A 23,584-nucleotide genomic window follows, 5' to 3' on the forward strand; every position below is an offset into this window, starting at 1 on the left:
ACGGGCTCTGATTGGGTGTTGAAATTTTGAAATGATCTGTCAATAATTGTTCAATATGGAGGTTATCGGTAAACAAAAATGTATAATATATTAGTTTTTATTGACGTGTGGACAGAAATAAAATCAAATTTATAATTATAGTGACTTTTTAAATAGTTTTACGTAATTCTAAATGATTCAGTTGGAAATACCTAATAGTTTGAATACCTATCTATTTGGAAAATGTAAACAAAATAATGTAGTTACCTATTAGTAGGCAATGCTTTAATTTACATAATCTGATTACGAACAAATTTTCTACAAATCTTCATCTCATATATCGTTTTCTTACTCTATATTTTGTTGTATTTTATTTCGACAAAAATCAAACTTATAATTTTATTAAATTCATATAAGTTTATGGTGTAAACGTTTAGTTTGTGTATATTCCCACATGAAGTTACGCTAATGTGGTGCAGTTTGAAATGGCGTCAACTTTGGCGCCACGTGATGTGGGTTCAAGCCCCAAGCAAGTTATTATTTTTTTATTTTTTTTTGTAGATTTTATATGATTGTAAGTATATTATTATATAATTTTTGAAGATATTCTTCTTTTTTGAAAGTGGTAGATAAGAAAGTTAGTTTGATTTTTAAATACAATAAGTACAAATAACCTTTTAAATATATTTACTTCGTTTAAATTACCTATTACACAGGGTGTCCCGAAAAGATTGGTCGTAAATTATACCACAGATTCTGGGGTCAAACATAGTTTGATTGAACCTCACTTACTTATATACAATAGTGCACACAAAAAAAGTTACAGCCCTTTGAAGTTACAAAATGAAAATCGATTTTTTTTCATATATCGAAAACTCTTAAAGATTTTTTATTGAAAATGGACATGTGGCATTCTTATGGCAGCAACATCTTAAAAAAAAATTAAAGTGAAATTTGTGCACCCCATAAAAATTTTATGGGGGTTTTGTTCCCTTAAACCCGCCCAAACTTTTGTGTACGTTCGAATTAAATTAATATTGTATTACCATTAGTTAAAAACAATGTTTTTAAAACTTTTTTACCTCCTAGTACTTTTTCGATAAGCTAGTATTTATCGAGATATTTTGAATATTTGTCGAATCCACTACATATTTTTTGTATATGGTTAAGTACGATTATAGAGACCTGTTAATAATCTGAAAATTTATTTATAATTTACGTTTTTATGTATATTTTGAAAAAGAAGCCACATCTCGATAAAAAAAGGTGACTTATCAAAAAAAGACTAAGAGACAAAAAAGTTTTTTAAAAACGTTGTGTTTAACTAATGGTACCACAATAATGAAATAATTGGGACGTACACAAAAGTTTGGGGGGGTTTAAGGGAACAAAACCCCCATAAAATTTGTATGGGGTGGACAAATTTCACTATAATTTTGTTTTAAGATGTTTCTGACATAAGAATCATACATGTCCGTTTTCAATAAAAAATCTCTAATGGTTTTCGATATATTGAAAAAAATCGATTTTCATTGTGTAACTTCAAAGGGCTGTAACTTTTTTTATGAGCACATTTGTACTAAGGTAAGTTAGGTTCAATCGAACTATTTTTGACCCCAGAATATGCGGTATAATTTATGACCAATCTTTTCGGGACACCCTGTATAATAGAAGAATATCTTCTTACGTGCGTACAAAGTACACACACATTCTTTTTATTTTTATCCTCTTTCTCCACACCAATTTTCATATCTTTAAAATACTCATAACATATTTTATTATAATAAAAACTATTGATATTACGAGTGAAAATTGCCAAAAATAGCAAAATTCCAATCAAAAATTAGGTTGCAGAAAATGAAATCTCAAAGTTCAAAATCGGTAGACGTTAAAAAATGAATTTTCTCGGCTTCCCATGCAGCAATTTTCTTCATTCTTCTTTTGTTCCCAAGTATCTCGAGTAGAGCCATCTAACTAACGCATTATTAAATGTCAAAGTTGCTTTTGTTTTTTTATAATAAATAAATTTATTTATTATAACAAAAATTTTTAATTTATTTAAATAAAGATTGTTTAAATAATTATACAGCTTTCAAATGAGAATATTTGTGTTTTTAACGTTAAAAGGTACACTTGTAGTAAGTTTATCTAAAAAAAAGTCTACAACTGGAAAAAAATATGTAGTTTTCTTTTCTTATAAATAAATTAATCTATTATAATAAAGCAAAAGCAAGTTTGACATTTAATAATGGGTTAGTTAGATGGCTCTACTCGAGATACTTGAGAACAAAAAAAGAATGAAGAAAATTGCTTCATGGGAAGCCGAGAAAATGCATTTTTTTAACGTCTACCGATTTTGAACTTTGAGATTACATTTTCTGCAACCTAATTTTTGATTGGAATTTTGCTATTTTTGGCAATTTTTACTCGTAATATCGATAGTTTTTATTATAATAATACAGGGTGTCTGCGTAACTTTGCACCATATGGGAAACTTTTTTAATATCAATTTTACGAAAAAAAGTCATTCTTTATAAAGTGCTCTGCATAGTCTAAAACCTAAGATGCAATCATCAGATATCAAATTTTGTCAACAGTATACGAGGTATGTCAAAAAATATTAATTTCGCTCAAGAGCAAACTACCTTTATACTTCAAAATATCAAAAAATTTTATTATGAAAAGTTATTTGTAATTAAAAACCATATTCAAATATGCAATAACAGCCTTCTACGTGAAAAAAAAATTTCTGAGATTTTCCTAAATTACCGATTCCGAACATCATTTTTATTTATTAGACATGTAATAACTCTTTTATTAATAATTTTAGGAAAAAAACTTATTCTTCATAAAAATCTGTGCATGGTCTAAACCTCAAGATAAAACCATCAGTTTTCCAAGTTTGTTAATGTTATACGAGGTGTGTCAAATAATATGAATTTAGAAAGAATATAGAAAGAATTCTTTCTAAATTCATATTATTTGATACACCTCGTATAAAATTACCAAACTTGGATAACTGATGGTTGCATCTTGAGGTTTAGACCATGTACAGATTTTTATAAAGAATACCTTTTTTTCCTAAAATTATTAATAAAAGAGTTATTACAGGTCTAATAAATAAAAATGATGTTCGGAATCAGTAATTTAGGAAAATCTCAGAAATTTTTTTTCTCGTAGATGGCTGTTATTGCATATTTGAATATGGTTTTTAATTACAAATAACTTTTCATAATAAATTTTTTTGATATTTTGAAATATAAAGGTAGTTTGCTCTTGAGCGAAATTAATATTTTTTGACATACCTCGTATACTGTTGACAAAATTTGATATCTGATGATTGCACCTTAGGTTTTAGACTATGCAGAGCACTTTATAAAGAATGACTTTTTTTCGTAAAATTGATATTAAAAAAGTTTCCCATATGGTGCAAAGTTACGCAGACACCCTGTATATGTTATGAGTATTTTAAAGATATGAAAATTGGTGTGGAAAAAGAGGACAAAAATTAAAAGGTGATAATTTAAAAATTATGATCCTATTGTTTATATCTTTGCCGTAAATGCCGGTCAACTTTGACCGGTTGTATCTCAGGAACCACTCATCACAATTAAACGTTTTTTCTTTTAAAAGAAGCGTCCTGTCGCTTTTTCCAATACCGTTTTCATGATTTAATTTAATTCAATATTTCCTAAGATATTCTATTTGTTTATAAGCCAAAAAATTGTTTATAATTTTAAAATATTCCTGAGGCTTCTTAAATAGTTAAATTTCAATTCTGTAAAGTACATTGCCTTTTTATACAAAAATCATAGTTATTCTTATGTATCATAATTATTGTGGATATTATAGCGATCCACGGTAGACAGAGATTATAATCTATACGAAAAGAGCTTCTATATTATTAAGTTATTTAATTATTGATAAACAATTACTCATCTAAAATTTTAGTTGAAAATTAAAGATTTTGTTGGGAAAACCCGCATTTTCCAGGGAAAATTTTCGTCGAAGTAAATCGGGAAAAGCACGTCTCTATGCAGAATTTAATTACGGTGAATTTTTATGTGGGTGTTTTTGGTGTAACGTTAAAATCTTTGGAGTTATAGAGCAAAAATTGAAAAAAACACGATTTTCGGGCGCCATTTTGTTAATAAAAAAGTAGCACACTATCTGCGGACTTTGCATACCTATATTATTAATACATACAATAATAAGATTCAATTCCAGCAATAAAATTGCTGGTAAATAACGTTTCCTTGTATTTTGCTAATTAGCCCAGAGTACTTATAACTGTACCCCGCACCATGCACATTCGAGACCTTCGCACATCCTTCTTAGCGAGTGGGCACGTTTTTAAAGAAATATGAAATATATAATTATCTAAGTGGAACTGTTCTTTATTGATTACTGAAAAAATAACAGGAATGGTTCATTACATTTGGGCAAATAAATATTACCTTTAGAACGAACGAATTTGGAACTAACAATAAATAATATTAACTAAATTTTAACAAGACTGTAGTTGGTCGAATTTATTTTTCTTCAAAATTTTTTAATTTACTATAAATAAATAAAATAAGACATTAAAAACTAAAGAAAAAGGTTCATTATTTACAATTTTGGGGCTACAGTTGTTATTTAAATATACTGTTTGCAAAAAAATCCTTAAACAAAAAACTACCTTTCAAATTAACACTGAAAAATCAAAAATTTCTATATTTCTTGAGATATTTACTTTTCAACAATTAAAATAGAACAAACGGTAAGGAAACGCTCACTACGTTTTTGGAATATATTATATGTAAAAGAACAAAACTGAGTGACAAGGGAATATACATAAACGGAGAAAATATCAGCCACCTGAGGTTTGCAGATGATATTGTGCTAATAGCTGATATGATAGATGAGGCTAAAGAACTTTTAAATCAGCTCTACCTTTCCTCGCTAGAATAGGTATTGAAAATTAATATATCTAAAACCCAGATGATATGCGGACAAAATCGAACTACACTCTAATACTTGTAAAACTAGGTATGTGAAGGTAACAAATAATAAGTAAGTGGCAAAACCCAAAAATCTAACGGTTGGAACATAAATTTTCGAAAGAGTAAAAGTGGTCATATATCTAGGCTTTTATAATATATGAGCCTAGATATATGACCATATTATGGTCAAAGTCATATATATCTAGGCTCACAAATCAACTAAATTATGTCAAGTGTGACGGCTCTAAGATTCAACAAAAATTATAGATTTTTTGTTCAAGAGGTTTAAGTTGAGTTTTTTAATACTGAGTTAAATGCAAAAATCAAAACAATATATACATTTACTTGGTTTTTACCATATTTTAAACAATTGTTTAAGAGCTAAACGGGTCCAAGTATACTTGGATCCCTTTGCCACCAAGGAAACTGTTATATTCATTTCAGGACCAAGCTTTTGTTAATTTTTGAAAAAGCAAAGAGCCTTTTAGCAGTGGCCAGTAAAAAGATTATTGTGGTAAAAATGCAGCCTGATGATTTTACGTTATATCTCCCATGGAGAATACAATGAAATCAAGTTTACAGGAATAAGTAAAACGCGATGGCTAAAAAAGATTATCCATTAAAACTCTTTCACAAGGAACTTTATAATACTGATTTTTGTTTTTTTAAGAAATTAATTTTTCAATTCTTCTTAAAAGATAAAAATAGTCAAATTTATCAAGTTTGACAGTTTTATAGAAAGTTAATGCAGGGCAACAAAATAGACAAAACGATGATAATACTTTCAGAACTGTATTCAGTGAGATTCTATTCAGAATCTCACTGAATCTGATGAAAATAATAACTGTAAAATATTTTACATTAAAGATTTTTCTGTTTGACGCATTTTTATTACTTATCTGATTAACTATCTCCAAAATTAAGATATTTTCTAACTCTGCCCCAAAGTCCGGGCTTGTAAGAAAAATATAGCTAAAAAATGTTAAGTTGCATAATAAAGTATAAGCATTGATTAATAAATATAGGGGAGAATTTGAATTCTTGAAAGAAATCATTAAATATTCCAAATAAAAAAATTATTTAACGAGAAAAATACTCACTGGGTGATTTTAGATATTGTACATTTATCTTATTTGCCTCATAATCTCGATAAAAAATTAGGTAGGTATTTTCGTTAATTACAGTCTCTTCTGATGATTGTATATTTTGTTTGAAGATATTGCAACGGTATTTACTTAATATAAAATTGACGAAGTAAACCGCTCGACCACTTTAAACTCTTCGAAAAAATGGTAAGGACTTAAGTTGTTGTGATTTCCTACAATTTCTTTCAAGTTTTTTCATGCGGTCGATATTTTCCGAGTTAGGGGGAAAATCGTGACTAAGTATACTTATTGAATTCAGGATCTTGTAGGTGGGACATTAAACTTTGGTTTAGTCACTTTCAGACACTTTCATAATAATAACTTTTAACCGAGTTATTAAGCCTTGAAAATCGCCATTTTTCGTTTTTTCTCAATTTTAAATTGCTTTTAACTCGAAAACGATCAACTTCAGAGAAAAATAATAAGAGACCTTTTTTATCCAGAATGGCCCAAAAAACCTACAAAAAAAATGTCCGAGCCAAAAATATTGATTTTTGCAATTTGGTTAAAAAAAAAATGAACCACTTTTCACGTGGGCGACTTCTTGAACCTTATTCTGGGATGTCTCACGAATGTGATTATGCCAAAAAATCTCATGGGAATATTTTTTCCAACGGACCCGCCGTTTTCGCCTTGTCATGATCTGTAAGTTTTATCGTAAATTTAGTTTTACAGCAATTTTTTGTTTTGAAAGAAAAATGCCTTTTTTTTTCAAAATAACTTTATAATTATCAGTAGGGAGCGGATTTATATGCGATCAATTTTGATGAAATATGCGCATATATATGCGGTAAAAAATTACGAAATATGCGCAAGATATGCATAATAATTCAAAAAATGCGCATTTCGAGAAACCACAAATTTTCTATTCTATCCTATTCTAAGGGGTTCTTTTATAGGGGGAGCGGCAATCTTATTTATTATCTTTCAAATAAAATCATTTTTTATAATATATGCAATTTATTCACAGTTTTTACAAAAACTGCTACCAATAGTTACTATTTAAAATAAAACAACAATACCACTATAAATATATTATTCTTTTCGATTATAATTCACTACAATGTGTTTTTCCAAATTCTTTACGAGGAAACATATTCTTTGATCAGATAAAATATTTTTATAACTTGAAAAACTCCTTTCAACATCAGTAGAAGTAATTGGGGCGTATTTAAAATAACTTGTTAATTTCCGTTAGAAAATCGTAAAACTATGGTTAAAGGTGTAAATTCTCTTAACAATAGAGGATTTAAAAGAATCACTAGAATTATAGCTATCATACCGACTAAATATCATAAAAGTAAATAAAATTTGGATTTCTGGGTAAACCATCCTTCATCACTTTAACATCCTACAATCATTTTATAACGGGTTACTATAAGCACTATAAGTACTTTTTATAAAGATCGGGTATTTTCTAAGAAAAAATGAAGTTGTTTAATAGGCACAAAATATGCATGTCTCTTTAAAAATATGCAAAATTTAGTAAAATTCTCAAATATGCGAAATATGCATGCAATATGCATTTAGCATAAATTTTATCCGCTCCCTAATTATCAGTGATACGAAATATCCCAAAGTGTAAAGGTTTTGCTTTTCTGAATATTTTGTTTTTCTGTAACACAAAAATTGGTTAAGATATGGCTGTTTAAAATTTGCATATACTCGTGACTGGTGACCCATTGAAACCCTTTTAACTACAGCCTTTCAAAAATACGCACTTTGAACCGATGAAACTTACTCTATAAGCATACATATACGTAAAGTAACTTATGAAGCGCTACTGATTAATTTCATGTGGGATGCTAATTAAAAGGTGATTTTTAAGATTTTTTTTACAAAAAAAAACGGATCAACTTTATTTTGTGCCCAACTTGTTTACTTCTGATACTAGAAACTTAAAAAAATAAAGCGGTTTTTAAACACTTTTTTAAAAAAGTTATGATGAGATTTCCCCGAAAAGTGCTTAATTTTTTGGTTATTTCACGAAGAAATATTCAATTTGGAATTTGACGAATAAGAACCTACTTTTTATTAGCCACAACTCTGCTCTTACTGGGTCTACGACTTCATATGTCATATATAAAACATTTTTTCATTTTTTTATAAGCTGTATTTTTGCTATGAATATTTTTTTGGCGAAATACTTCCTCATTTCCTCATGAAACATACTTTTTTTGGAACATGAATATATCCACGCGCAAATAACTCGAAAAGTATTTACTTGTGAGGTCAAGACTAGTGAAAAAAACTCTAAAGTCAATTTATATTTTCAACGTTTTTGCAGAAAAAAAATTAATACAGATTAACATGATAGCGACTGTGCGTTAAAATTTTGAATACGGACCACGTAGAATAAGTGCTTGTTCTTGGCTAGCTTCAACAAATTTACGCTAGGCGCGCCACTATACAGGCAGATTTTAAAGGGAACAAAAGAATGCACAGGGTTTCGTATCTTCTCCCCTATATTTATTAATCAATGGTATAAACATAAAGATAACAAATAATTTTAGATGCATGACTCATATATTTTAGATTTCTGTTTTTTTTAAGTAATAATATTTCAAATTGAAATATCTCAATATCAACTTTTTGACATTTATACCCCTTGGCTTCTAGCTCACTCAATTAATAATTACCACCTTTAATAAAGCGAGATTTTAGAACTGTCATTTAACGACATGACTAAAAACGTCAGTAATGCGTGCTGAGATTTCAAAAATACGAATTATTGAGTCACGTGTGACTCAGCACAATCCATGTGCTAAGATATATAGAAATTTGATTTTTCATACTGAAAATTCATCCTGTGTATTATATTTAGAAGCCAGTGAGCCTAATAGTGCTTTCTGCTAAGAAAACAAAAATAAATACACTAATAATTATAAATAAATATCGCATATAAACTGCGCGTCAGAGAAAACGGGCCACATACAAAATTTCAGATTTTTTTATTTTTTGAAGTTATACTTCTTGAGGCGCGATTGGGAAAAATGGGATTGGAAGTAAATGTAAATGTGCGCGAATTCATCAAAAATTTTTAGCCCTACGCGCAGATGAATGGCATCAGACACGTTATACGTTTGCTCTGATTGGGCATTCCAATAACCTGTCAAAAATTATTTAATATGGCGGCTGTGAGTTTACAAATGCTGTGTTTTAGTTTTTATTGTTGTGAGAGCAGAGATAAAAATAAGTTTATAGTTTTAATGACTTTTTAAATAGTTTTTAAAAGCAACAGGTATTTAACTGTAAATGTTTTAGTAATGTAATAAAAAATTATATACCTATTTGGAAAATGTAAAATGTAGTTGTGCTTCGATTTACACAATTTGATTTTCAACAAAATTTCTATTAATGTTCATCGAATATATTGTTTTCTTACTCTATATTTTGTTTTACTTTAATATTTTAATTCCACAAAAATCAAACTAATTTGATTAATTACTTACACAATAAGCAAATATGACTGTCAAAAAGTTTAAAACATTCAGTTGGCGTGTCTAATTGGGTGAATTTTGATGTGCTTGATTCACAATCTAATATAATGTTAATATACACGGGTTCGATCCCCTGATTTAACTTGATTTAAATAAGAAAAAAAAATAAAAAGATAAAACATTTCTTAAATTTTATGAGTGGCCAATTTTCTCTGACGCGCAGTGTATAAATGTATCAATAAAACACGGTATGCATTTTGCGCAGGGCTTAAAAAATTCTTGCGACGTGTGTGTCACTATTGTTTGAGAGGCAGTAGTTATTGTTCTAAGATTCTCACAAGTGATTAAATTGTTTTTTTTTATTTGTGTTGAATTACAAAATATTTCGTACGACATTTTTCTTAAGATTTCTATGTAGATTCCCGATTGATATGTGGAGGGATTGCTCAAACTTTTTTATCTTGCTCCGGTGTCTCTGGATTCGCTGGTGCTGTTGTTAAGCTAGTGTCGCCCGCTATGCTTCTACAAACAGAAAATATATTAGCAAAGCATTGTCACTAAAATATACAAACTATACAAAAAATAATTAAATATAAAATCTTGGGGCGGTTCCCACCCCTTCTCGAGGGTGAAAAGTTTTTTAGCCAAAATAACCACGGAAGTGGCTAGAGAACCTAATGCTAAGCTAAAATTGTTCTATAATATTTTTTTAAAAACTCAATACTTTTTAAATTATTCCTGGTTGAAAATTGCCGATTTTCATTGAAAAATTACACCTTTTCGGACAGTTTTTTGCGAATACCTGAAAAACTATGTATCATAACTAAAAAAACTATAGAAAACATTTTTTTAGCTTATAAAAAATAAAGAAATTCGTTCCTTCATAAATCTTCTAGTTATAACGTAAAAGGAGATATGGTAGGTAAAAAGAGTTTGTTTTTTGGTACATGCTCAAATCGGCGTATTCAACTTGAAATAACAGAGAAACGGTCGATTTTAGATGTATAATGTTGCCAATACCTTTTGTAGTGCTTGAAAAGACCTTTAAAACGAGCACTATTACATGTCGATTACATTCATACTAAGCGAGATATGGTGCAAGAAAAATTGATGACTAATGTATTTTAAGAAAAACTTAGAAGTGTATTCAACCCCTTATCAATGCATCGTTTTTCTTCTACAATACCTTTTATTATAGTGTTATTTCTATGTTCAAAAAGTTAGACAGGTTTAAAATGAATGGTTTTAGAAAAAAAATAAGATCAAATTATAGAGCGCATTTTAAAATTTTCTTAAAAATCTTCCTTTTTCTCCATGTAACTTGAAAATGATAAGAGATACGAAAAAAGATGCCATACAACAATGTAGGGTTCTTTTAGATAAAATTTTGTTTTTATTTTTCATTACTGTATCTCTTATCATTTTTAAGTTACAGGGAGAAAAATGAAAATTTTTAAGAAAATTTAAAAATGCCCTCTATAATTTGATCTTATTTTTTTCAAAAACCATTCATTTTAAATCCGTCCAACTTTTTGAACACAGAAATAACAATAAAGTAAAAGATATGGTAGAAAGAAAACGATGTATTTAAATTCTGGTGGATAAGGGGTTAAATATACTTCTTATTTTTTCTTAAAATACATTAGTCATCAATCTTTTTGCGCCATATCTCGCTTAGTATGAATGTAATCGACATTTAATAGTACTCGTTTTAAAGGTCCTTTCAAGCACTACAAAAAGTGTTGGTAGCTTTATGCACCTAAAATCGACCGTTTCTCGGTTATTTCAAGTTGAATACACCGATGTGAGCAAGCACCAAAAACCATACTCTTTTCACCTACCTTATCTCTTTTTGTATTATAACTAGAAAATTTATGAAGGAAAGAATCTCTTTGTTTTTTATAAGCCACAAAAATGTTTAATATAGTTTTGTTAGTTACATGCGTAGTTTTTAAGGTATTCGCAAAAAAACCGTTCGAAAGGTGTTATCTTTCAATGAAAATGGCCAATTTTCAACCACGAATAACTCAAAAAATATTTAGTTTTCAAAAAAAAATATTGGACAGTTTTTGCTTAGAATTAAGTTCTTTAGCCAATACCGTAATTATTTTAACCAAAAAATTTTCCATCCGCGAGAAGGGGTTGGAACCGCCCCAAGATAAAAGCACACATCGGCATAGGGTAGACTTTGAATTAAGAGATAAGTAGAGGCTATTTCCAAAATTTCATTAAAATCCATGCAGTAGGATAGAATTCGGAGACAATATCCTGTTCTTGATCTCATTGACTGGTGTATTAATGAGACAAAAAAAACAGATGGATGTGAATAAAAATTAAGAGTAAGTGCCGGCGCAAATTGATCCTAAGCGAACACAACCTGGCACCGGCGAGGTGCGTCGAGAGTTCTGCGCATCCTAATATCAGTGAATACAGTGCCAGGTCTAGCATGCGAACGTTTGTCATCGGCGTACAGTTTTCTGGTGTCGTGGGACGCGTGACTCAATTCTCAGTTGCGGTTTTGTTTTCGAGATACACGTAGAAAAGCTAATAGAACTCGTTCGGAATTACTATTATTATAAACAACACTGATTGTGATTGGATTGTCGTTGCAAAAACTGCTTACCTATTACATATATTTATATCTTGTCTACATATTTTATTTTTAAGCATGAACAAGCCCGGTATGATGACACATTTATTTTATTTGAGGGTTGTGCGATATTCACAGATATGCTTAACGGTTTTTAATGATAATGTTGTGTAGATTTAAGAAATGAATGATATTTACAACATTTTTATACCTATAGAAAAGGGATTACGCCACCATTTGTGACATTGTATTTCTAGGCCTGGATCCCGCGTACCAACAAAAAGTTGATTAATAGCAAGCTGAAAATTTGTTAATAGCTTAACGGTGTCTCGTCAGACAAACTTTGATGTACGCGAACACTGAAACAGGGGAAGTTTTAATTGTGGAACAGGTTAAAAATTTGGAACGTCAGACTACAAAAACGTTCCATATATTTTGTCGGACAGAACTTCCAATTGATTTGTTACCATTTCAGTAAACTCTCATGGAAAAATTAGACTGGTGTTTATCACTAACTGGGCATTTTAATGAGTGAAACAGGAAGAACATGTCAAATAACAGGAATCACGTTGGTTAGTAATAGCAGTCTGATTTTTGAATAAGAGTTTAATGATAGGGTAACAAATCGATTGGTTGTTCTGTCCGACAAAATACATGGGACGTTTTCGTAATGTGACGTTCCAAATTTTTAAACTGTTCCACTATTAAACCTTCCCCTGTTCCAGTGTTCCTGTACATCAAAGTTTGTCCGAATAGACACCGTTAAGCTACTAACAAATTTTCAGTTTTTCAGATCCAGGTCTATAAAGTATGTTTTGCTTTTAAAATAAAAGGTGTCCTTCATTTTGTGTAGGTTCATTTAATAAAAATAAAAGTTAAGTTTCTGTAAAATACTTAAGAGGCGGCATTTCGAAGACTTGCATCATATTGAAAAGATGTACCGCACGGCTCTGTAGTTAGTGTGGCTTTTGCCAATAAATCAAAGTTATGCGTTTACAAGAGCATATTATTTGAAAAACAAGGAGTACCATAATGTGTCATAATTATAATCTCCTTTATACAGATCAAAAAATTGTTTAGTATGTATTTCTAAATCCACACAATCATTGGAAAATGATTCATGGTAAAAAATATCTATTAATGACACTGTTATCGACAAAGTCGATCAATTTTAAACTTGTCATCATATATTTATTAGACTTTTGTTTATCATTAAAAATTAAATGATGGTTGTGAATTGTATTTTTTGTGTTATTTAATATTTTAGCAAAAAGATAATCAGCAAAAATTTTATTTAAAACATGCGAACCGTTTTTGCAATCACAACCAATGCAGTGTTTAACTTATGCTTGTTATTATTCGCGGTGTGCAAGTACTTGGAAAGGGAAACGAGAAACGACCGTGCGCGAGTCGCGGAGAAATATTGCAACTATCTCAAATAATTCATATTGTCAATTGAAATTGTCAAATTGACGTATATTTCATACCTTCTGTCACTGACGCAGAAAAATTATATATTGCTCCACAATATTGATATGATATGCAATTATTATATAAAGGTAAATTTAATTAATTGTATTTTGCTTGCAGTACTGCATTTTAATAACTGATTTTATTTACTACATACAATTGTTTACGTTTGCTAAACATAACCTGCATCTTATTTTTTCTTCTTATTATTTTTTTGGACTATGGTCTTGACAATTATCCAGCAACCAGGACTAATATAATTGGCCAATATAATTAAAAGTGCGAATAAAAGTACAGAGCGTAGAAATAGAGGTCGCTTTGCCGAACTTGCACGGTCCCAATAAAGGTATGTAGAAATAGAATACTCAGTGTAAGATATCTTTTTATGCACCCCGCTTATGATCAAATTCGATGTTTTCGAAAGTCATACCGCTACGATCGACTACTAGGGACGTGTAAGATATTTTTAAAACGTTACTAGTTACATGTACGGAACTACCGTTTTTTAGTTGCCTACTCAATTCAGTACAAGGATCAGATACATCAGTATTTTGTAATCAGTATTTGTACTCAGTACCACTGAGAACCGGTATCAATAGTAACCGTTACACGGTTGCACTTATTTTGCCCGTCTCTATTCGTTACGGCGACAGCCGACGGTCGGGTTAGCTTGTGTTTAATATGCGGCACGCATATAGAAAAATAACTGCACAGGTCACCCGTCCCACCGGCGCAGGTTGTGACTCGCTTAGGTTCAATATGCGCCGGGACTAAACCTCTGCAGCCACGTAAATCGGCACGTGTCTGTCGCCCAAAAGTTGTGAGGTTTTTACATACAGAGTAGAAACCACTTATGTAATAAAACTATTTCTGTCCTAAAATGCTAATATAATAAGACCAGTGCTAACATATGGAGCAAAAATTTGTACACTTACACAGAAGGACCAAGAACTGTTTAAGCTTCGAACGAAAGATCTTAACAAGAATATATGGAGGAATAAAAGAGTAAGGTTTGTGGCGCAGACGTTGTATAGTTGTTGTATAAAAGATTCGAGAAGTCTGACGTTGTAACAGTCATTAAGGTAGCAACCCTTAGATGGATAGGGCATGTAATCAGGTGAGAAGATGCAACAGTCAGAAAAGTTTTGGCCGAAGAGGGCCGATTTGACAACGATCCAGAGGAAGACAGAGACTTAAGTTTCGAGACAACTTAGATAACGATTTAAAATACATTGGAGTTAGGCCAGTCAATGGGAGCAAGAATAGGATATTACCTCCGAATTCTATCCTACTGCATGGATTTTAATGAAATTTTGGGCCTAGCTTCTACTTATCCCCTAATTCAAAGTCTACCCTATGCCGATGTGTGCTTTTATCATGGGGGTGGTTCCCACCCCTTCTTAGGGGTGGGAAATTTTTTGGTTAAAATTACCACTGAATTCGCTAGAGAGGCTAATTCTAAGCAAAAACTTCTATAATTTTTTTTTGAAAACTCAATACTTTTTGAGATATTCGTGGTTGAAAATTGGCCATTTTCATTGAAACATAATACCTTTTCGAACGGTTTTTTGCGAATACCTTAAAAACTATGCATCTAAATAAAAAAAAAACCATATTAAACATTTTTGTAGGTTATAAAAAAACAAAGAGACACTTGCCTACATAAATCTTCTAGTTATAATACAAAACGAGATATGGTAGGTGAAAATAGTTTGTTTTTTGGTACATTCTCAAATTGGTGTATTCAACTTGAAATAACAGAGAAACGGTCGATTTTAGGTGTATAATGCTACTAATACCTTTTGTAGCGCTTGAAAAGGCCTTTAAAATGAGCTATGAGCTATATTAAACGTCCATTACATTAAAACTAAGCGAGACATGCTGCAAACAAAATTGATAACTAATGTATTTTAAGAAAAAATGAGAAGTAAGTTTAACCCCCATCCACCAAAATGTAAATGCACCGATTTCCTTCCACAATACCTTTTATTATAGTGTTATTTATATGTTCAAAAGTTGGACGGGTTTAAAATGAATGGTTTTTGAAAAAAAAAAAAAAGATCAAATGATAGAGAGAATTATATATTAAATTTTCTTAAAAATCTCCCTTTTTCTCCATGTAACTTGAAAATGATAAGAGATAAAGTAATGAAAAACAAAAAGAAAATTTTTATCTGGAAAAGTCCTACATTTTTGTGTGGTATCTTTTTTTCGTATCTCTTATCTTTTTCGAGTTACATGGAGGAAAAAGGAAGATTTTTAAGAAAATTTAAAAATGCGCTCTATAATTTGATCCTATTTTTTTCAAAAACCATTCATTTTAATCCAGTCCAACTCATTGAACATAGAAATAACACTATAATAAAAAGTACTGTAGAAGAATAACGATGTACATATTTAAATTCTGATGGATGAGGAGTTAAATATACTTCTCATTCCTTCTTAAAATACATTAGTCATCAACTTTTTTGCAGAATATCTCGCTTAGTTGGAATGCAATCGACATTTAGTATTGCTTATTTTAAAGTTCTTTTCAAGCACTACAAAAGTTATTAGTATCATTATACACCTAAAATCGACAATTTCTCTGTTATTTCAAGTTGAATACACCGATTTGAGCATGCAGCAAAAAAGAAACACTTCTTACCTACCATATCCCTCTTTGTATTTTAACTAGAAGATTTATGAAGGAACGAATATCTTTGTGTTTTTGTAACCTACAGAAATATTCTACAGTATTTCTCATGATCATCTTTCAGTGCGTCACAGTTTTTCGATTTCTTTCTAACGCATTATATTGTATGTGACAGAAAAAAAGGCACGTCGGTGATTACATTTCGTCGGTGACATTTTTATAACATTTATTCTAGTTATTCTAGTTGTCGATAGATGGCGCCATAATAAAAAAAATAATTTTTTTTTAATTAGATAATAATATTACAAATATAATCTATATAATTTCTAAGACTATACAAATCAAAGAAAATACCATTTTATAAATGCAAGAAACACATTTGATTTGTTTTTATTCCAAATTGAAAATAAAATGTGACAACTGTCAGATTTAACTAAAATGTCATGTCAGAATAAATGTCATAAATGTGTATTATCACGGACTTACCCTTTTTCCTATCATTTGTTACGCACTGAAAAATGATCATGAAAAGGACAATATATAGTTTTTTTGTTAGATGCACAGTGTTTAAGGTTTTCGCAAAAATCCGTCCAAAAAGGTGTCATTTTTCAATGAAAATGGCCAATTTTCAACCACGAAGTACTCAAAAAGTATTGAGTTTTCAAAAAATAATTATAGAATAGTTTTTGCTTATAATTAGGTTCTCTAGCCTCTTTCGTAGTTATTTTAACTCAAACATTTTTCACCCCCGAGAAGGGGTGGAAACCACCCCCAAGATAACAGCGCACATCGGCATAGGGTAGACTTTGTTTCTTGAGCTATTCCCTACTTACTGTGAAAATATCAAGTATATCGATGTAGTAGGATGGAATTCGGAGCCAAAAACCCTCACTGACTACCCTAAGTTAGAGTTAAAGTATTTCTTCGCATACTCCATACACGAATGTTCAGAAAGCTAGAAGAGCTAAGCGGAGAGCAATTTGGTTTCAAGAACGGACTCGGGACACGCGAAGCAGCATTCTGCTTGAATACTCTCGTACAAAACTGCATGGGCCAACGAAAGGATATAATCATCACATTGCTCGATTATGAAAAAGCGTTTGGCACCGTAAAACACTGATGAGAAAGATAAGAGTTATTCAGAATCTCTATTAACCTTTAACTACACGCGCTGGCGTATTTTGTACGCCACATATAAGAATTCTATTGCAAATATATTTAAAAATTTAATTTTTGACCTTGTTTATCTCTCTAACCTATCACTGGACTTTGCTTTAGAATTTGGTTTTAGTTTCGTTATAATCGACGTTCTGGGAAGATCGTAATTTACAGTTTATTATTTGTAGTTTCCGGTGGTGGACAATATACGCCATGATTATATTAATATAAGTCGTAATATAAGTACATATTTCAATTGTTTTTTAGACATTATGGCACAAAATATATTTATCTTTATAAACAATACTTTTTCTCCTGTAAAAAATCACATTTCAAAAAAAATTGTATTAGTAATTTTATTTATCATGGAATCCAGTTATTCCATGATTCCAGTTATAAATCCCAATTGGCTTAGTGAGAAGGAACTCCAAGTATTCACTGATGCCGAATATGGTTTATAACAAACAACTAAGTGTATTTTTTTCAAAAAAAAAAAAAATAAACAGATCCGCTGTTTCTAAGTGTATTTTCTTGTGGCGTATAAAGTACGCCACGCGTGTAGTTATGCTATAACTTGATGCGCGGGTAGTTAAAGGTTAAAATCAAAAAGCGCGAGTGATACTGAACAAATCAACGAACACAGAGGAATTTGAAATAATAATTATAAGAGGGATGCGACAGGGGTGTATTTTGTCTCCTGTACTTAAAGGCACTGACTGTGGTATAAAGGTCAACGGATACCCGATAAATATCATTCGTTACGCCGACGATACCGCGATAATCACATAAAGAACATGATATATGATATATACTAAATATTGAGGAAGTTAAATGGAGGAACCAGATATTATATTTCATTCTGCAGATGTGGAAATACCAACACCAACACTTTGAGAAGTAAAGAACGCGATAGAATCTCTTAAATTTCACAAAGAGCCAAAAAAAAAGGTATAAAATAAATGGAGAATTGATAAAATACGAGGACAAGTTCCACATAAAAAATGGTATGGCATTATTCTGAGAATATCGCAACAACAGAAAATGTCTAGTAGAATGGAATGGAAGCGTTATACATATATCCATAAGATAGGAGATAAAGTTCTATCAATTATCTTGCTACCAAGGCTCACTTGTGACGATAACATAATTTTATCGTCTAGAGCAGGGGTCACCAATTAGCGGACCGCGGTCCGCATCCGGACCGTGAGCTACTTTTGTGCGGACCGTCATTAAATTCAGAATATAGCGTTTGGCAATTTTGAAAATGTTTGCCCATGAAATTGTATATTATGTTTGACTTAACTTATGTGTGCGAAGCCGCTTTATCAAGAATGAACTTTATTAAAAATCGGTACAGATCTCAGCTAACAGATGAATATCTCAGCTCCCCAATGAGAATCAGTTGTTGCACCTAACTCACTCCAAACTTCAGACAGCTTGTACCGGGTGTCCCAATAAGAATGGCTCTCGGCCATATCTCAGGAACGGTTTATAGTAAAGCTTTGAAATAAATAATTTTATAACAAAAGTTGCCTCAGGAAAAGCCTGGAAATTATTTTCATAATTGTGGGTCCACCGCTAGAGGGCGTAATTGAATATCAAAAATAAAAAAATTTAAATTTTACAAAATTTTCCTAATGAAGGGGCACTGGAAATCCGATTATTGTATTCTTCATCAAATTCTGCGCATATTTGATTTAACAAGTTTAACTCTACCTTTGCAAATAAGAGGTGGGGTGAGTGGGAACCTTGTTATGAAAAAATGGCTGTAAGTCCGGTTCTGCTAAATCAAATTTTGAAAACTGGGTCTTGTTGAAGACAGATCTTTTTCTTCAATGTAAGCGTGATAATTTTGAACCATCCTAATAAGTAATAAGCCAGCTGGGAGGCGTTATTTAATTTTTTTCAGAAATCTAGTTTTCTTTGGAAAATATTAAATACAAGTATGCATTTTTAATCATACTTTATAAAATTAGATTAAATTAGCAATAGAATAGCGAAAACCGCATGACGATATCTTTTGTCTATCTCAAGATATCTCGAGAAACGTGTAAATTTTATACATAACTGTTACTATCAACGGTAAACTAAGTTAAGGAAAAGTAGTGTGCTGTGGAAAAAAACAAAATAACATTTTCCAGATGTCAACGTATAAAAATATAATTAATTAAAACAACAATATAAAGAGAAACAATACTATTAAAATTAAATATAACACAGAACAAAAAGAACTACTTAGTGACGACCTAAATATTCAAATTGTTGCCCATCATATACTACTCTAGAATACATTATCCAGAGAATACTAAACGCCATTCAAAGCATATCGAGAGCAGAAATTGAGACTGCTGTTCAATCTACTCTTGAAAGAGTAAATGTTTGCAACGAAAATGATGGGCAAAAATTTAAACGTTTATGTCATCACTAAATAGTTGTTTTTATTTCTTTGTAATAGGGCTTTTCAACGCTTCTCATTTGTTTCGAGCCTCTGTCATATGCCGTATAATCCGTGTATAATATTAATATACGAGATATGAACGAGGCTCGAAACAAATGAGAAGCGTTGAAAAGACCTAATATACGTTGACAGCTGGAAAATATTTCTTTGTTGTTTCCATAGCACACTACTTTTAATGAATTATTTCGTTTACCGGTGACAGTAACAGTTATGTTTTTAAATTTACACGTTTTGTAAGATATCTCGAGATAGAAAAAAGGTATTAACATGCGGTTTTCGCTATTCTGTTGCTAATTTTGTCTAATTTTGTAATATGGTATTAAAAATGCATGTTTGTATTTAATATTTTCCAAGGAACGCCAGATTTCTGAAAAAAATTAAATAACGCCTTCTAGCTGGCATATTACTCAGTAAGTTGGTTCGAAATCATAACTTTTACATTGGCGAAAAAGATCTGTCTTCAACAAGACCAAGTTTGTAAAATTTGATTAAGCAGAACCGGACTCACAGCCAGTTTTTCATAACAAGGTTCCCACTCACCCCCACCTCTTATTTCCAAAGTAGACCTAAACTTGTCAAATCAAATATGCGTAGAATTTTATGAAGAATACGACGATCCGATTTCCAGTGCCCCTTCATTTTTGATATTCAATTACGCCCTCTAGCGGTGGTCCCACAATTATGAAAATAATTTCCAGGCTTTTCCTGAGACAACTTTTGTTATAAAATTTTTTATTTCAAAGCTTTACTATAAACGGTTCCTGAGAAATGGCCGAGAGCCATTCTTATTGGGACACCCGGTACATAATAAAAAATGTAATTTTTCTCAATGATAATTTCATTTTGTAAAGAATGACAAATCTTCTGATTCGGTTTTTTTGTGGATTCCTGTTCAAAAATGTCCCCTTAAACAAATCAGAAGAGGCCCGGGATGCCGGGCAAAACAATCTTTTTATACAAATTCAAAATTACCTTTTAGCCCCGAAAATTGTATTTAAAAAAAAGGTATCTTGTAATTTTTTTCAAAAGTTGATGGTTTTCGAGTTATAAGCGATTTAAAATCTGAAAAATGTGAAAATACCTACGCATTTTCGAGGTTTGAAAACTCATATGTAAATTCTTGAAGTTTATAAATTCAATTTCAAGATTCTAACGGGTAATCGGGACTTACTTCAATATAGACCGTTGTTTTTTAATTGTTAATTATGTGAGTCCACTCGACTTTTAAGTCGACGCACATCGCAATTTATGGTGCGTCTCTGTCGCACTTATTATACATATTATACCTACGTACTTAAGCAAAAAATGCCCAACAAATACTCCAAATTTATTAAAATTTTATAATTTATTATTAACATATTTTTTTCTTAATGATTTATTTATTTATTCGATTAATTATTGCCAATGTGCTAATTAAATACGCCAATAAAAACAAATGGTCGAAATTGAAATAAACCCCGATAACTCATCAGAATCTTGAAATTTAATGTTTAAACTTCAATTTAGGCACTTAACAACCGCAAAAATAATAATGTACTGATGTGATCTTGATTATTGATATGAGATAATATTCTTATATGTCATTTAATTTAATCAATGCATTAATACTAATCTAATTAATTTACCAGATCACATATCAATATGTTTTCAATCTCAGGGCGAATTATAAAATTAATTATTTACTTACGTGGCTTCTAAGTATTTCTCAATGGTTCCTAATCGGGATAGGAAAGAAAAGAGTAAAATAATACACACATATGGGTTACAATTATAATCAAAATATTGTTTATTTTATTTAAATGGCAATCACTGCTTAATATTTGCTATATCTTATTATTCTTAAACATAACATTTACACATGGGAATCTTATTTCCTTTTGGTTTCCAATTGAAAGTTTTTATTAACATTTAACTATTATGATTTATTAGCAACAATTCTATTTAAGTTTGATGAAGCTTTTCTGATATTATTGATTATGTTCTTCAATTTTAAATGTGGTATTTAATACGAAAAACCCATACATTCATGTCCAAACAAATGAGACTGACCTTTTTCTGGTGAACTGAGAATGTCTTCACACAAGACCTGTTTCCTGCTATCCTTGGCTGCGACCAAAACCTCGTCCTGGCTTTCAGTAATGTTCTCCTTTGAAGATTAGCTCGTATAGCTCTCGTCCCTGCTTCTGTCGTGATGCTGTGTTCTACCTTTTTCGAAACTGCAATCAGCTACCGGGACACTCTTGGCTCAAGGAGGTTCTTTACTCTCAACCTGGCCTACCTCTCGTTCCACGATAGATCTCCACACTCACGGAACTACACCGGCTTTCTCACTCTCCGTACACTACCGTCTACTACTGGACTTCACTTCTCGACAGCTCAAAACATTCTGATCTCTATTTGTCATTCATTCCCCTACTTTCTAAATATCCCTTCCAGATTCACAAATCAACCTTCCACCACCAACTCTCATTCGCAGTCTTCCTCAAAACCAATTTTTAATCTTTCTAAATATGCTTAATGGATTTCAAAGAAAATAGTTAATTCCCATTCTAAAATTACTTTCTACTATTTACAAAATTTAATGACCTATTCTCTATTTCCACTAAGTCTTATTTAGCATCGGCTAATGATCGAACCTTCCGCGAACAACGATAATGACCTATTATCGATTTCACTTGAGTTTTATTTAGCATAGGCTAATGATCGAACCTTCCGCGAACAACGATAATGGTACGCGCCATTCACTTTGTTTTTTCTAAGCGCATTGTCCCGAGTTCCGTAAGCTTTTTCTAATCACTTCTTAAAATTAAATATAACAATTTGTTGTATACAGGTTGTTCTAAATTTATATGCCCGTGGTTAAGAAAATTGAAAATATTTTATATTAAATTGAATTTTGTTTATAATTATCAAATTTTAATTTTCATATCAAATAGAAATATAACAAATCCCCGCCTTGTATTCGATAAAATTTATCTGCATTTTTAAATAAATTTTCTCGAGGCAAAACCAACTCCCTGTATATTTCCTTACTTTAATCTACGTCTTATACCCTTTCTTCTTGTATTACTCTAATTAGTCCCACCTGTAGAGTAATTGTTTCCTTATTTTCAGTGTCCTCATCCTGTGTTAGAGTGTCGGCTATTATGTTGTCTTTCCCTTTTTCCCATATTGCAATTCCTTGTTAATTTCCAATTGTTGGACTTTTCCACAGAAATAATTCAAAAATTTTTGTTCAAATTGTTGCCAATTGCCGAATTCTTCTTCTTTACTATCGAACCATAGGCTTGCTTCATATTTGAGATGGTTTCTGATAGTTTCTTTTGCTGTTTCGAAATTTCCAATGTGCTGTATTTTCTTTTTCAGGCTATTTATGAACGGCACTGGGTGTAATCTTCTTACATCCCCGCCAAACCTTATCTTCACGTCATCTGTGCTATGTATAACCATTTCTCTTCTTTCTCCGACATTTTGCTGAATATTGATTTCCGCAATCTTTCTTTCCACTTCTTCTCTGTCTGCTTTAATAGCGTTTTCAAACTTGTTTTCCAAATTTTCTATTTCCTTTTTCTGGCAATTCGTTAACTCCTTCATTTTATTTTGAATTTTCATTTCTTGTTCTTGCATGTGATCTTTAATTTTCACTTCATACTTTTCTATGCGTTCCTCCATTTTCTTGTTGTTCTCTTCTATTGCTTGTTTCATTTTTTGTTGTGTTTCATCC

At 31.0% G+C, this 23,584-nt stretch overlaps 1 protein-coding gene across 3 annotated transcripts in view; it reads right to left on the reverse strand.

The window, feature by feature from the left end:
• Nucleotides 1-4,355: 4,355 nt before the first annotated feature.
• LOC126892333 (serine/threonine-protein phosphatase 6 regulatory subunit 3-B) overlaps nucleotides 4,356-23,584 on the reverse strand; it is a 169,245-nt gene continuing 150,016 nt past the window's right edge. For all 3 annotated transcript variants that reach the window (XM_050661844.1, XM_050661842.1, XM_050661843.1), the window contains exon 15: nucleotides 4,356-10,071. In XM_050661844.1, the coding sequence (XP_050517801.1) occupies nucleotides 9,996-10,071 (76 nt within the window). In that variant the 3' untranslated portion in view covers nucleotides 4,356-9,995. The remainder of the gene's footprint in view (nucleotides 10,072-23,584) is intronic.

This window comes from Diabrotica virgifera, chromosome 9, assembly GCF_917563875.1.
Source record: "Diabrotica virgifera virgifera chromosome 9, PGI_DIABVI_V3a".
NCBI lineage: Eukaryota > Metazoa > Arthropoda > Insecta > Coleoptera > Chrysomelidae > Diabrotica > Diabrotica virgifera.